Source organism: Felis catus, chromosome D3, assembly GCF_018350175.1.
Source record: "Felis catus isolate Fca126 chromosome D3, F.catus_Fca126_mat1.0, whole genome shotgun sequence".
Classification (NCBI taxonomy): Eukaryota; Metazoa; Chordata; class Mammalia; order Carnivora; family Felidae; genus Felis; species Felis catus.
This window is the reverse complement of record NC_058379.1, coordinates 18,865,557-18,879,164: the sequence shown is the minus strand read 5'-3', so window position 1 is coordinate 18,879,164 and position 13,608 is coordinate 18,865,557. Positions and strand designations below refer to the sequence as shown.

General features: G+C 44.2%; 1 protein-coding gene across 18 annotated transcripts in view; it reads left to right on the top strand.

Annotated features, from left to right (window-relative positions):
- The first annotated feature begins 2,650 nt into the window (after positions 1-2,650).
- Positions 2,651-13,608, top strand: part of GIT2 (GIT ArfGAP 2) — a 52,381-nt gene continuing 41,423 nt past the window's right edge. For 13 of the 18 annotated variants that reach the window (XM_023241527.2, XM_023241520.2, XM_023241526.2 and 10 more), the window contains exons 1-6: positions 2,652-2,850; positions 7,278-7,411; positions 8,929-9,041; positions 9,908-10,013; positions 12,010-12,096; positions 12,210-12,340. In XM_023241527.2, the coding sequence (XP_023097295.1) occupies positions 2,799-2,850; positions 7,278-7,411; positions 8,929-9,041; positions 9,908-10,013; positions 12,010-12,096; positions 12,210-12,340 (623 nt within the window). In that variant the 5' untranslated portion in view covers positions 2,652-2,798. Of the gene's footprint in view, positions 2,851-7,277; positions 7,412-8,928; positions 9,042-9,907; positions 10,014-12,009; positions 12,097-12,209; positions 12,341-13,608 lie in introns of all 18 variants that reach the window. The other 5 variants (XM_023241535.2, XM_045042286.1, XM_023241523.2 and 2 more) reach the window with 2 other exon arrangements.

Below are 13,608 nucleotides of genomic sequence, written 5' to 3'. Positions count from 1 at the left end.
CGGGGACGGGGGTCGGCCGCGCCCACCCCGCGCCCCGCCGCGCTCCCGCCCGCGCTGACAGCTCTCGAACCGACTTCTGCGGGCCGAACTGCCCCAAACTGGGAAGTGCGCGGGGCGAACCACCGCACACCGAGGCGGGGGGAGCCGAGGCCAGCCACCCGGCCCTTGGTCGGCCCGATCCCCCCTACCCCCAGATGCGCACCGGGAAACACAGTGCAATCCCAAAACGGAGAGGAAGCTCTCTTCCTTAGCCCATGATCTCGACGTGGAAAACTCGGCCTACCCGTCACCAGCCCCTTTCCCCCTGCTCCAGCAAGCTCACATGGTTCGGCCCACAACTGGGCCTCTTCCATCGGCTCTGAGTTCAGGGGGTGACAGCGGAGGCCTGGACCAAACCATTCCAGTAACTGACTCCCTTGCAGCCTTTTTGGAACTGGGCAGTGCGTGCATGATTGGCCAGAAGCCATTTTGGAAGTGGGCAACACCAAACAAATTTAAAGGAAGGATTCTAAACTCTGGAGAAGTGGCGTTAAAGATTTGCCTAACAAGGAGACAGTTCTTTCTCAGGGTTTCTCAACATCTGAACGTTTTAAAGTGAGCAATTTTCTTTCTGTGGGGGTTGTCCCGTGCTTTGTAGGATGCCTTTCTATCCACGAGATGCCACTAGCACTCCCCGCCCCAAATGTCTCCAGACACTGCCAAATGACCCCTGGAAGAGAACCATCATTCCCAGTTGAGAACCACTGTCCCCATCTGAACTCCGAACTGGGTTAAGATTCAAAGTTACCTATGGCAGTGGTTTATCCCACATATGAGGCTCATCTATTTTTGAAGCTAGCCAGTTGAATTTTGGATTATGGCAGAAAAGGCCATACTTGGGTAGATACTACCCAAACGTGACCACAGCTTGCAAATATTAAGTTCATTCTTTGGATTTCAACCTAAGGCACTACAGCTCTTTGATTCACTGAAGAGCCAAGTCAACTTGACAGCTACTCACCAGCGTAAGCTATTTGCACAGTTGTCTACAACGAGACCACACAGCTGGGCAAAGTTATTTAACGCATCCTGAAAGCATACCCTCCACCTCCCCTGCTTGTGCACATCCAGCTTTTCAGATGCCTGCAACAGCAGCTGTTCAAGAAGCCTGGCCTAATCCATTGTCCACACGTGTTGAGTCCAGAAGATTTGTGAGTCTGTGAACCAAAACAGGATGCAGGAGCATCAGGATGGCACCCCGAGGCTCTCACTCTGGAATGTGTGGGAATTATGCAGCTATTCCTACACCACACGTTTATCAAAATAGAGAGGTGGCTGGGGGCGCCAGTGTGGCTCAGTTGGTTAAGGGTTTGACTCGATGTAGGCTCAAGTCGTGATCTCACAGTCATGAGATCAAGCCCCACCAACAGGCTGCTCGGGATTCTCTCTCTTCCCTCTTCCTCACACTCTCTTTCTCTCAAAATAAATAAATAAACATTGAAAAAAAAAACAAAAACAAAAACGGAGAGATGGACCAAAACCAGGGCTTCTTTGATCTCTTCCAAGACTTCCTATCTTTTCAGATGCTTTGTGCAATTTAATCTTTAATCTTTCTGTTCATCGTTCCATGTTTATTAAACATCTCTCCTATTCATAAGTTGAAAAACTCCACAGAATATCTAAAGTCAAAACAGTGCCTGACCCTTAAAAGGCATCCAGGATTTGCGGAATGGAGATCACGGTTGCATTTACATACAAGACATACAATAAATATTCATTAGCATAGGGTCACATCTCTTCTCTCATGCCGATTAATCTCCCTTCACTGTGTTCATTTCACACCATCCCATAAATCATTGTAGGTTATTATTCTTCTCAAAAACAAAAAAAAATTGAGATTAGAAAAGAATAGTAATACCAAATATCAATAATTGTGGGAGCTACTATTATTGAGTGCTTACTATGAGGCAGGCACACCACATTTTTCTGTTAAGTGATTCCATTTGTCTTTAGTCGCACAATAAATATTTAGCTCTGCAGGCCATATATGAGTTTCATGGAATATTCTTCATCCACTTCATCTTCTTTTTTTCTTTACAACACTTTAAAAATGTAAGAATCATTCTTATGTGGCATAACATGCAAAAAAACAAAACAAAACGAAACAAAACAACTGGTCCCATCAGCTCCATTTTGCAGATGAGACTAAAATTGCATTCAAAGACACATCTAACGTTCCTAAGTTTACATATTTTATTGTAGATCTACCACAACATAATATAAGCTCCATAAAGACAGGAAATTTTGTCTTCTTTGCTCAATTTTTTCTCCAGCGCTGGGAACAGTGTGTGGAACATAGATGCTCCATAAGTATTTATTGACCAAAAGAATGAATAAGTGAGTGAACTTGACCAATTATATTAAGTGACTTAACTATTGATTGCCTCAGGAAGGCTGTGGCTGCAGAGCTCTGGCCACTAGATTTTGCTGTTTCCCTTGGTATTAATCAGTGCGGGGACAAAGAATCTCCTCCAGAAAGGGAAACCCAAATTGAAGAAAACTTGTAAGCAGGGCAGAAGATGCTGCCCTCACTCAAGATGGCGACAAGGCAGCGTGCCCCTTCCTGTCACGTGATCTGCCCATCAACGAAGGGCCCCTCCCCGCGCGTGCGTGCTGCGCCGCGGCTGCGAGGCGCTGAGGGGAGAGGCGCCGCCGCCAGCGCCGCCGCCGCCGCGGGGACCCGTTAGAGCGGAAGCGCTGCCGCCGCCGCCTTCGCTGTCCCCGGGACCCTGATTCCCGGCAGGTGGGAGGCGGGAGCCATGTCGAAGCGGCTTCGGAGCAGCGAGGTGTGCGCGGACTGTAGCGGGCCGGGTGAGTCGCACCGGCCAGGCCCGCTCTGCTCAGCTCTACTCAGAGGGACCCCTGCCCCGGGGCCGCCCCCTCGGGTCGGGCGGGTCCCGGCGGCCGAACCCCACACTTGGGGTCGCGGGGAGGAAGAGGCGGGGAGGCCTCGGAACGGGACCCGTCCCGGGCCTGTCAGAGCCGGGCGGGAAAGGGGGCCGCCGCCCTCCCGTCCCTCCCTCCCCTCTCATCCCCACTCATCCCCTCTCGTCTTCTCTGTCCCAGGCCGGGCGGGGAGGCTGCGGGGTCGGGGCCGCTTCCCCAACAGGAAGGGGCTTGGGCAATGCACAGGAAGGCCAATTACAGAAGTAAAATGCGAGCGTTCTCCCGGCTGCGGCCCCCAGAGGCTGCAGGTGTTCCCTCCCTCCCCTCACAGTCCCCCCCGGACCCCCGCCCTGCGAGGGGGCCCTGCCCAGGGTGGGCGCACTCGTCGCTTCCGTCCACCGATACTCTCCAGGGGACTCCCGTAGATGATTTCCCTGCTCCTAACATCCCGGTTCCCACTCCACCTTCACCCGGGAGAATCTCCAGGACTTCGGGGTCTTGGAAACACATCCAGCACTTGGGAGGCAGTGCGTGTCTTGAGTTTTGGGATCTGGACGGCCTGGGTTCAAACTAGGTTTGCCTGTGGGTGACCTTGGGCTGGTGATTTCATTTGGCCCGGCCTTAATTTCCTTAATTTTCCGATGGAGATAATTGGGAGAACCACATTCAGTGGTAAGAGTCAATGAATATTCTTAGGATTATCTCATCAAAGTTTGTTTCTTTTTTGTATTGTGGTGTTTGGTACAGAACCTTTGCAGTCTCTTAAAGCTAGAGTTGAGTCTCTGAATCTTACATTAATTACAACCTACAAAACAAACAAAATCACTGGCAAATAGACACACTTGGGGGCATTCGGGCAGGATAGGCATATGGGTGCGTTGAAAGGCCAAAACCATTCTTCCCTGTGTAATTTTCAGATTTAGAGTTCAGATCCCTCTTAGCAATCGGAACTGAATTGACAGGTCTCTATGCTATTTTCTGTGCTTGGATTTTGAGTGCTTTGAAATTTGAAGTCATTCAAAGGTAAGATGGCTTTCTTTGGTATGTTAGTGTCCAATTAACAACCATAACGTAATCATTGCACAGCAGTGTTTTTGCAACTGCTCTGAACTTCATCTTGTCATATGGAAGTGGAGACTGATTTTAAATAGTACTGTGATAACTCAAACCTTATGTGGTTATTTCATGGCCTGTGTAGTGCAAGTGGGGTTACCAGTTTCCTTTGAAGATGGGGAGGAGGGTGGATAGCTGAAAAAGAGGACCTCAAGTTAGTGTGGGTTATACAGACTCCATCGTATTCTCTAAAAAAGTTATTTGTTCCACTTCCTTATTTTCTTGTTTGCAGTTGAACTTTCTGTGATGTGTTTGATTCACATGAGTCTAGATTCAGACTTCCTCTTGGAACGTGTGTTCTTGACTCCCCACTAGTTGGTAGGGGACAAAGGAAAGCTGAGTTCTCCATTGCCATGCTTATGACTGTCTTGCCCTTGTGCAGCATTTTGTGCGTATTTCAGAACATTTTCTCTTCCATTGTATCGTTTTAGTTGTCTCAAATGCCTAATCTACAGAGACTTGAGTCATTTCCTTCCTGTTTTGAATATAATTAGGCTACCTTGAAATGTTGTGTGAACTTGAGCAGCTAGGAATTTGCGCTGCCTTTTCTACAGAGCCCTAGTCAAAGAGTCACCTCTTTCTCTTAGGGGTCCCTTTAAAAATTCTGATGACTGCGAAGCCCTTCTCTCTGGAAAATGCACATTTAGTCACTCTTTCACACGGAATTCATGTTATAATTCCTTCATGGGGTCCCAGACATTTCTGAAGCTCATTTGTGTTCTTCTTGGAGTCCTGGTCAGGAAGCCCCAGCACAGAACATTTAGGTAAACTGGGAAGGTTCTACCCAACGTCATAAGAACTCGATTTTGATTTTACTCTGTTGTGAACATTCTAACATTTTTTTCCGTGGGATTCTGATCCATGATGTTGAAGTGATGGAGAACCTTGCTTACTGGGTGTTAAATCCTTGTCGTCTTGTTCCTGTTTAGTTTTCTCCAAGAACACTGTGAATCCTCTGAATGATGTTTGAAAACCAAAGCTAGGTTTCAAACTAGTCTCCCCCCACCATAGTAGTAGCATGAGTACTGTACTACAAAAAGAAGGGTTCTTATGTATCTTTGTAGGTATCTTTCACTTTGATATTTTCAATTTTTGTTTTTCAGGATTCTATACTCGTACTGACAGAGTTCTACTTCATTGAATGATTTTGTTTCTGTTTTATTTCATGGCAAGCACTTGACCATGATCACATCTTAGCAAATATTTTACTCTTTTTTTTTTTTTTAGTGAATCTAGTTCATTTTTTTTTTTTTAATTTTTTTTTTTCAACATTTATTTATTTTTGGGACAGAAAGAGACAGAGCATGAACGGGGGAGGGGCAGAGAGAGAGGGAGACACAGAATCAGAAACAGGCTCCAGGCTCTGAGCCATCAGCCCAGAGCCCAACGCAGGGCTCGAACTCACGGACCACGAGATCGTGACCTGGCTGAAGTCAGACGCTCAACCGACTGCGCCACCCAGGCGCCCCGAATCTAGTTCATTTTAAATAGCTCCTCCTCTGCACCCACCTATCCAGAAACCCCACTTGAGTCTTTTCGCTATAGTTGTGTTTATCTGACACATTTGATGTTTTAAGTATTGACAAAACCTTTTTCCAGTTGTCATGAATTTCAGTGGCCTCTTGAAAATATCTGAACACTACTTAGAAAATAATTTAGAAAAGTTAGAACTGTTGATATTACTAAGTACTTACTATATACAAGGCACTTTACCCTTTCTGGCCACCCTCGCCTGAGGTATGCTATTATTCCCACTTTTTTTTTTTTTTAAAGTTTTTTTTTTTATGATTGTTACATCCATTACGACCCCTCATAGGTTTCAACGTTTATTTATTTTTGGGACAGAGAGAGACAGAGCATGAACGGGGGAGGGGCAGAGAGAGAGAGGGAGACACAGAATCGGAAACAGGCTCCAGGCTCTGAGCCATCAGCTCAGAGCCTGACGCGGGGCTCGAACTCCCGGACCGCGAGATCGTGACCTGGCTGAAGTCGGACGCTTAACCGACTGCGCTACCCAGGCGCCCCCTATTATTCCCATTTGATCCATGGTGAGGATGCTCAAAGAAATTACTGGCCTGAGATCATTGTGCAGGAAGTGGCAGAGTTGGGGTTCCAACCCAGACTGCTTGTCTGCAGAACCACCGTCTCAACCACCACACCCTCTGACTCCCAGGATTTGTCTCTGATTAAAATCATAACTTTTCACTGTACGGTCGGAAAGGGTTTGAATAAACTGTTAAACATGGTAAAGATGGTGTACATGCATTTCAGAGATTTTTGTGGACATTGAAGAATTCTTAAATATAATTCTTAGATCAGGCAGCTTGAGTGGCACCTATTGTCACCCCATTGTGAGTCTGACGACATGGAGAAAGTCTGTTTTTATCTGGGGTTTCTAAGTATGTGTTCAGTTTACTTGCCTGGTGTGGATTGTTCTTACTGCCTACCAGGTGCGAATTATTCCTGTCTCAGAGGATGTCTGCTGAAGTTCCGTGGGATTTCGTGGGAAAAAAGTATTGTACCCGCACCAAAAATATTACTCGTTTTTATTTTACATCTTTGCCTCTGTGAAGCTGCTGCCATTACAGCTTCTGTTCCTTCAGATCAATTGTAAGGTGGGGAGGGGGAGGGGGGGACTCGGCCGTTTATTTGAAATGAGTAATGGATGTCATAGAACATTTCCTAACAAAGGCCAGGTTCCTCAGTCCGTCCTTTGAGCCACATAGCCAAGCAGGTCTGTTGTCATGTTTCTTGCAGCTTTCTGCTAAGCATGGAGCTGTGTGGAGGTATGGCAGTAGATTAGTAGATTTGCTTCAGGTAATGCTTCAGATAATGTGGATTATTCAGTGACATGATTATGTTCTCTTGCCCTTCGTGGAGATGGGTTTGAGATGATTCATGCGTACCCTCTCAGTTTGCTTGTCTTACGTGGAATGAAGGAGCGAGCATCTGAGATGGTAGATCCCATCAGGGCTACAGACTGTGGCCCTGGACCGGAAAGGGGACAGCTGCTTATTTAGGGCTTCAACTCGTGTTTAGTCTCATTTCACGTTGTGCCGAGTCAAGCCAACATAGGTGGCACCATCAGACAGGCTCACCAGCTTGGTATGTCCACTAGCATTCTAGAGCAGCAGAAAGGTCTAGTTTTTCTGAAAAACCAAACCTCGGTCACCTGGGCCTGTCTGGCAGCATAGCAGTCTCCGGTGTCCCCGCCACTGAGATGTCATTCTTCCTTCCAGACCCTTCCTGGGCATCAGTAAACCGGGGGACTTTTATCTGTGACGAGTGCTGCAGCGTCCACCGGAGCCTGGGGCGCCACGTCTCCCAAGTAAGGCACCTGAAGCACGCGCCGTGGCCTCCCACGCTGCTGCAGGTAAAGAGTAAGGACTCACCCAGAATGTAATTGGAGCTTTCGGGGCTCTTGCTTTTAGCAACTAACATTTCTTCCACTGTGCTTCTTAAATCTTAACAGCAGTGTTTGAATCATAACTGAATAGAGGTGCCGTGCCTATCAGTGCTGTGTGTGAGAACTGAATTCGTTGTTTACGATTGTTTTTTTCCCCCTCTCCTAACAAATAAATCTGGCCCCTGAAGCTCAATTATAGATAGATAAATAATTGTTAAAGTTTTTTTGGTAATGTTTCACTGCTGACTTTCTAGACTGTCACCAGAAATTGTTGTTAAATGGCCCATCTTTTCCCTATGCTATGATAAATGTTTCTGAAGGCTGCAGTCTCAGAAACTTTTTATTACGTTTCCTGCTTTGTTGGAAGCATGAACTGAGATTCCTCAGAAATTTCCGAAACATGTGATTTAAGCTTTCTTGAAGTTTTTCTTAACCAGTTAGAGACCAAATTAAGTTAACATGTGTCAGTTGAATGCCCAACACCCTGCTAAGTGTTAAGTGAGCTCTTTGTTTTATTTGGGGTTGAATGTCATGTCACCTGTACTTCTATTTTGGGGTACACATTCTTCAAGTTCCATTGGAACTCAGAATTTAGCATGTGTTTTGCCTTCATTTGTCTTGAGTACATATTTTACTAGATCTGTGGCAGCTGTACAACGTGTCCCTTAAACTTACCCATATAAACCAAGGAGCCAAAACAAGTGGGTTTGGGTCTCTGATGTGATGGTATCTGCACCAATACAAAGCACAGATGGGGCTGTGTCAGGAGCGTGCTTTGAAATGACATTGGAAGTATGGTTTATTAACAACTTACGCTGAGAAGTTTCTAACAGCTCCATCTCATGTGAAAGTAGGTGTTTACTGCTCTCAGGTCTTTGTTTACAGATTTCATTATAGGGCCTGAAGAAAGTCCAGAGATGAGTAGTTTAAAATGCCAGGCTTGACCCTAAAAGATCAATTCTGAAAGTATGGCACATGAACCACCAGTGGTACTCAAGACAGATGTAGGTAATACTCAAGTATTTATTTTAATGGTTGCATTATTTTAATGTGTATAAGAGAACTTTAACTAGCACATCAAGCCACAATTGCTAGTACAAGTTTTAAAAAATGGGTGGATTTAAAGAAAAATATTAGGTGGATAGTCTAGACAGTATGTGGGTTGTTAGGAATCTTGAAAATAGTATTTGGATGATCAGGCTTGGGAAATACTGCACTAAAATGCCAAAGTACTCTTCCTCCATAATCTATAAAAACAATTTAATCAAACCCTCTTAGGTCTTTAGCTGTCCTCCTGGTCAAACCTGAATCCTGCATGCAGGTTCATTGTTCTCATTCTAGAATCAGAAAGCAGTGATTTGTGGGATATCCCCATCATGCTAGTATTTGTAATGGGGCTTGGTTTTCCCAGTTCAGTTACTACAATTCCCAGGGAATATTTGTGGAAAGAAATTAAAATATGATTTTACACTGCTTGGTTTTAGATGGTTGAAACCTTGTATAATAATGGTGCTAATTCTATATGGGAGCATTCATTGCTGGACCCTGCCTCTGTTATGAGCGGAAGACGTAAAGCTAATCCACAGGATAAAGTACAGTGAGTGGAATGTTTAATACTTTTATTTCTTTGTGACACACGGGGCCCACTTAAAGGTGCATAGCTACTTTTGACCAGCTTTCACAGGGCAGCACAGGAGGTGGGTACACCTCAGTTGTGCATTGAGCCTTTTGCTTTTAGAAATGCAGAAGACCGGGCACAGGACCATCTCTTCTGCATGGTTGCATAGCACAAGTCAGTGGCTTCTCCAGTTCGAGACAAAGGCTCAGAGGCTGTTCATGTAATCAGATTTAAGCTTAGGTGCTCAAACAAGAGGCAGTCAGACCAGAAATCTCGGTTCTGGGCTCCAGTCTGCCTGATGGTTCACCTAAAGGATGGGATGAAATGCCCCTTCCTTGCAAGGCCACTAGGTCAATTACTAAAATTATAAAGAGGGGCCCCTGGGTGGCTCAGTCAGTTAAATGTCCCACTCTTGATCTTGGCTTAGGTCACGATCTCACGATTCATGAGTTTGAGCCCCGCATTGGGCTCTGCGCACTGTCAGTGCAGACAGAGACTGCTTAGGCTTCTTTCTCTCCCTGTCTCTGCCCCTCCCCCTCTTGTGCACTCTCTCTCATTCTCTCAGAATACGTAAATAAACTTAAAAAAAAGTTTTAAAAAAGAGAATTACAAAGAGAGGAGAGGTGCTATAAAAAGCAAGTCCTCTGCAGTCCTGGCCATGAGAATGACTAATCGATGTTTTGAGACTGCACGTCTTAAACTCCTGCTGGAATTTATTTCTCTATTGTTCATTTTCTTCTCGAGTGGGAGATACGGGTCACTTCCTCTTCTTTTTACAACCTGAAGAATGGGGAATGTTGCATCTGCATTGCAAGTGAGCTGTTTTCCTTTTTGTTTTCGAACAGTCCTAATAAAGCAGAATTCATCAGAGCCAAGTATCAGATGTTGGCGTTTGTGCATCGCTTGCCTTGCCGGGATGACGACAGTGTGACTGCCAAAGACCTTAGCAAGGTGGGCCGCACCTTTTAAAATCCTTACTGTTGCTGGATGAAACAGTGTATTGTTTTGCTTGAAAAAAAACTTAAAGAGGAAGAAGGGAAAAACAGCACAAAAACTCCTTTCTGTATTCTAAATAATTAATAACAGCCTTTTTTGGAATTGGTTTCATCTTTAATCTTAATTGAAATGGCAGCCATTCATCTTAGTGGAGGTACAAGGGCAAAGAGAAAAAATAAGTATGTATCTAGAAAACAATTTGTGTTTTTCAGGTACAGTTTTAAAGTTGTATTTCTAGGAGCGCCTGGGTGGCTCAGTTGGTCAAGCATCTGGGACTCTTGACTTTGGCTCAGGTCATGGATTTCATGGTTCATGGGTTTGAGCCCCACGCTGTCGGTGTGGAGCCTGCTTGGATTTTCTCTCTCTGTCCCTCCCCTGCTCATACTCTCTCTTTCTCAAAATAAATAAATAAAACTTAAAAAAATATTTATTAATAAAACAACACAATTATATTTCTATAAGTTTTTTGATTAACTTTGAAATAGGAACCATCCTTGAGTTGTTTCTAGAAGGGACTAGAAAGCTTGAGGGACTTCTTTAGGCATCCAGGTTGTATACTGAGTAGAGTCTTCAGGAAGCAGGATGACTCAAAGCTGTAGTGCTCAGGATTCTTTATTATACTTGCAAAACGAGTAGACGGCTTTCTTTATGTGGGCCTTTGCATGTTTTTGAGAGATGCCCTGAGAAATACGTATCTTTATTTTCAAAGCATTGCCTTTAGGAAATGTTCACGCAGAGCACGGGCACTCACAAGTCAGATTTTTTAAAGTTTGCATAGAAGTACATGTAATTGGGGGGCGCCTGTGTGGCTCAGTCGGTTGAGCGTCTGACTTCGTCTCAGGTCATGATCTTGCGGCTTGTGAGTTCGAGCCCCGCGTTGGGCTCTGTGCTGACAGCTCAGAGCCTGGAGCCTGCCTCAGATTCTGTGTCTCCCTCTCTCTCTGCCCCTCCCTGGCTCATGCTCTGTCCCTCTCTCTCAAAAATAAATAAACATTCCAAAAAAAAGAAGTACATGTAATTGTTTCTGTTAATTAATAAGGCTTGGCATGGGTTTTTTTTTACCAATTGAAAATTATTAAATAAGTTAATTTTAAAAATAAGGCATGGATATAGTTGCTGCAGTAGGTTTCTGCATTCTTAGATTAAGAGATACGGCATTTTGGACAATTCTAGGTTGGACTTGAAGGAAAGCAGCTCATCTTCTGCATGTGTAAAAGCTTTTCTGCAGTGGTACAGAATTTGGTATACACAGGCCTATTTCAATAGACCCTGAAAGACTTGGTTAAAGTATTGTATACAGCGCCAAGAGTGGTGTTGTGGAGAGGGTGTGCTATAAGGCAGAATCCTGTAGTTTATGCGGTGTGGGATATGCAGTATATGGAGCGGGCCAATAACAACAGCGGATGATAACAACGGTTATAAAAACAACAGCAGCTGTATTCTTTGAGCATTTCCTGTGTACCAGGCTCCATGCAAAGCACTTTGTTATATCATTGACTCCTTACAGTAACCCTGTGAATAATAGGTGGCATCGTTATCACCATTTTAGAGATGAGAAAACGAAGGCTCAGATTGCTTAAAGAACTTCCGCAAGGTCACACAACTTGAAGGGTGTATGGTTTGAAATTTTGGTCTTTGAGACTTCAGAACCATGTTCAACCCCCTTCTCATACTGCCTGTCACTCCAGGTCTGGCTGTGCCCCCTAGACAGATCATGTATCTGGGCCTGTCGGCTTTCCCAGCCCTTGTTTCCTTCTCAGTAAAGTGCACCTGGCCCCACCTGAGAGCCCAGAGGTGGTTGTGACCAGCAAGGGAGAGACTGCTTCATCCATCTTACTGAGCTAAATGAAGATTGTTACTCACGTAATTTATGTTAAAATGATCTGCCAGTTGCTCTAGTACACCGTTCTTTATGCTTTTAGTAAACATTTTTTTGGTTTGTGTTTTTCAGCAACTCCATTCAAGCGTGAGAACAGGGAATCTCGAAACCTGTTTGAGGCTGTTATCTTTAGGAGCACAAGCCAACTTCTTTCACCCTGTGAGAAAAGCATGAATTGATTCAGATATTAAATTGAAACTAAGTGGGTTGTGTTTGTGTAGCCTTTAGTTTTATTTAATTTGCTTGTTTGCCTACTTTTTATTAATACTCAGGAAAAAGGAAACACCCCACTCCATGTTGCCTCCAAAGCAGGGCAGATTTTACAGGCGGAATTATTGGCAGTATATGGAGCAGACCCGGGCACACAGGATTCTAGTGGAAAAACTCCTGTTGATTATGCAAGGTAAGAGACCTAGATTCTGGTCGCTCCCTTGGTTAGGGATTATTTATATTGGGTATGATTCATTGTTAGGTGGCTAAATTGCATATGGTTAACATTTAACCCCTTGAAGTTAAGGATTTGCGTCCTATTATTTTGCAGATACAAACGAGCGCAGAGGCTGGCAAAGTCACAGAGGGTAGAGCCATTAACCAGTTAGCTTTCAGTCTTTCACGTGACTTAAAATGCAGTGGTATTTGAGCCAAATCAAGTATCAAGAATTGCAGACCCCACCCCTCAGTTTTTTAACATGTTTAGTCATTGCTTGAACTTAAGAACAGATCTGTATGGATAGATCTATGATTAAACAAGTACAGGGTAAAATGTTAATTGTAGGTTTTAGGTAGCCGACATATGAGTGCTTGCTATAAAATTCTTCTTGGTTTAAAAACTTTGACTGTGAAATGCTGGAAGAATAAACAAATCCATAAATTAGTCTTGAATATCCTTTAAATGATAGAAGGTGGCTTATCTTTCTTCTTCTTGCAAATTAACTTTATTAACTGCAAGGCACTGTACTCTTTTCTGCAGAGGATAAAATGGGTGAGATGACAAAACTGTGCCTTCCCAGAATTTATTATCTCATAGAGGAGATGATTCAAAAATGCATGAAAGAGTTAAATGAAGCAAGATAACATGGAATTCATTGCCAGAATGGACAACTCATCTTAAAAGGCATATATAGGGTTTTTTCATTGTGGCCTAAATCATTAAGAAATTTCTTTAGTTGGACTTTGAAAAATGGGTTGGATTTGGGGGTGTGAAAGAGAAGCTAAGTAAGACATTCCAGGTGAAAAAGAAAGGCCTGAGTCAAGTTCAGGAGGGAGGGATGGATAGGGCATGTTCAGCACAGCAAAGTGCTTCACTGGATAGAGCAGGGTGAGCTGAGATACCGAGGAATATAGTATTTCATCAGATCTGAGACTCCGCCGATTGTACGGGTCATAATTATCTCATATACCACTAAAAAATGAGAAAAAACTCGGACAATTTAATGATGGATAGGGGCACCTGAGTCGCTCAGTTGGTAAACATCTGACTCTTGAGTTTGGCTCAGGTCACAGTCTTGCAGTTTGTGGGTTAGAGTCCTGCATTGGGCTCTGTGCTGATAGCGTGGAGCCTGCTTGGGATTCTCTCTCTGCTCCTCCCCTGCTCTTTCTCTTAAAATAAATAAATAAACTTAAAAAAAAAATGATGGATGTATCATCAATTGTCACATACTTCCTAATTTC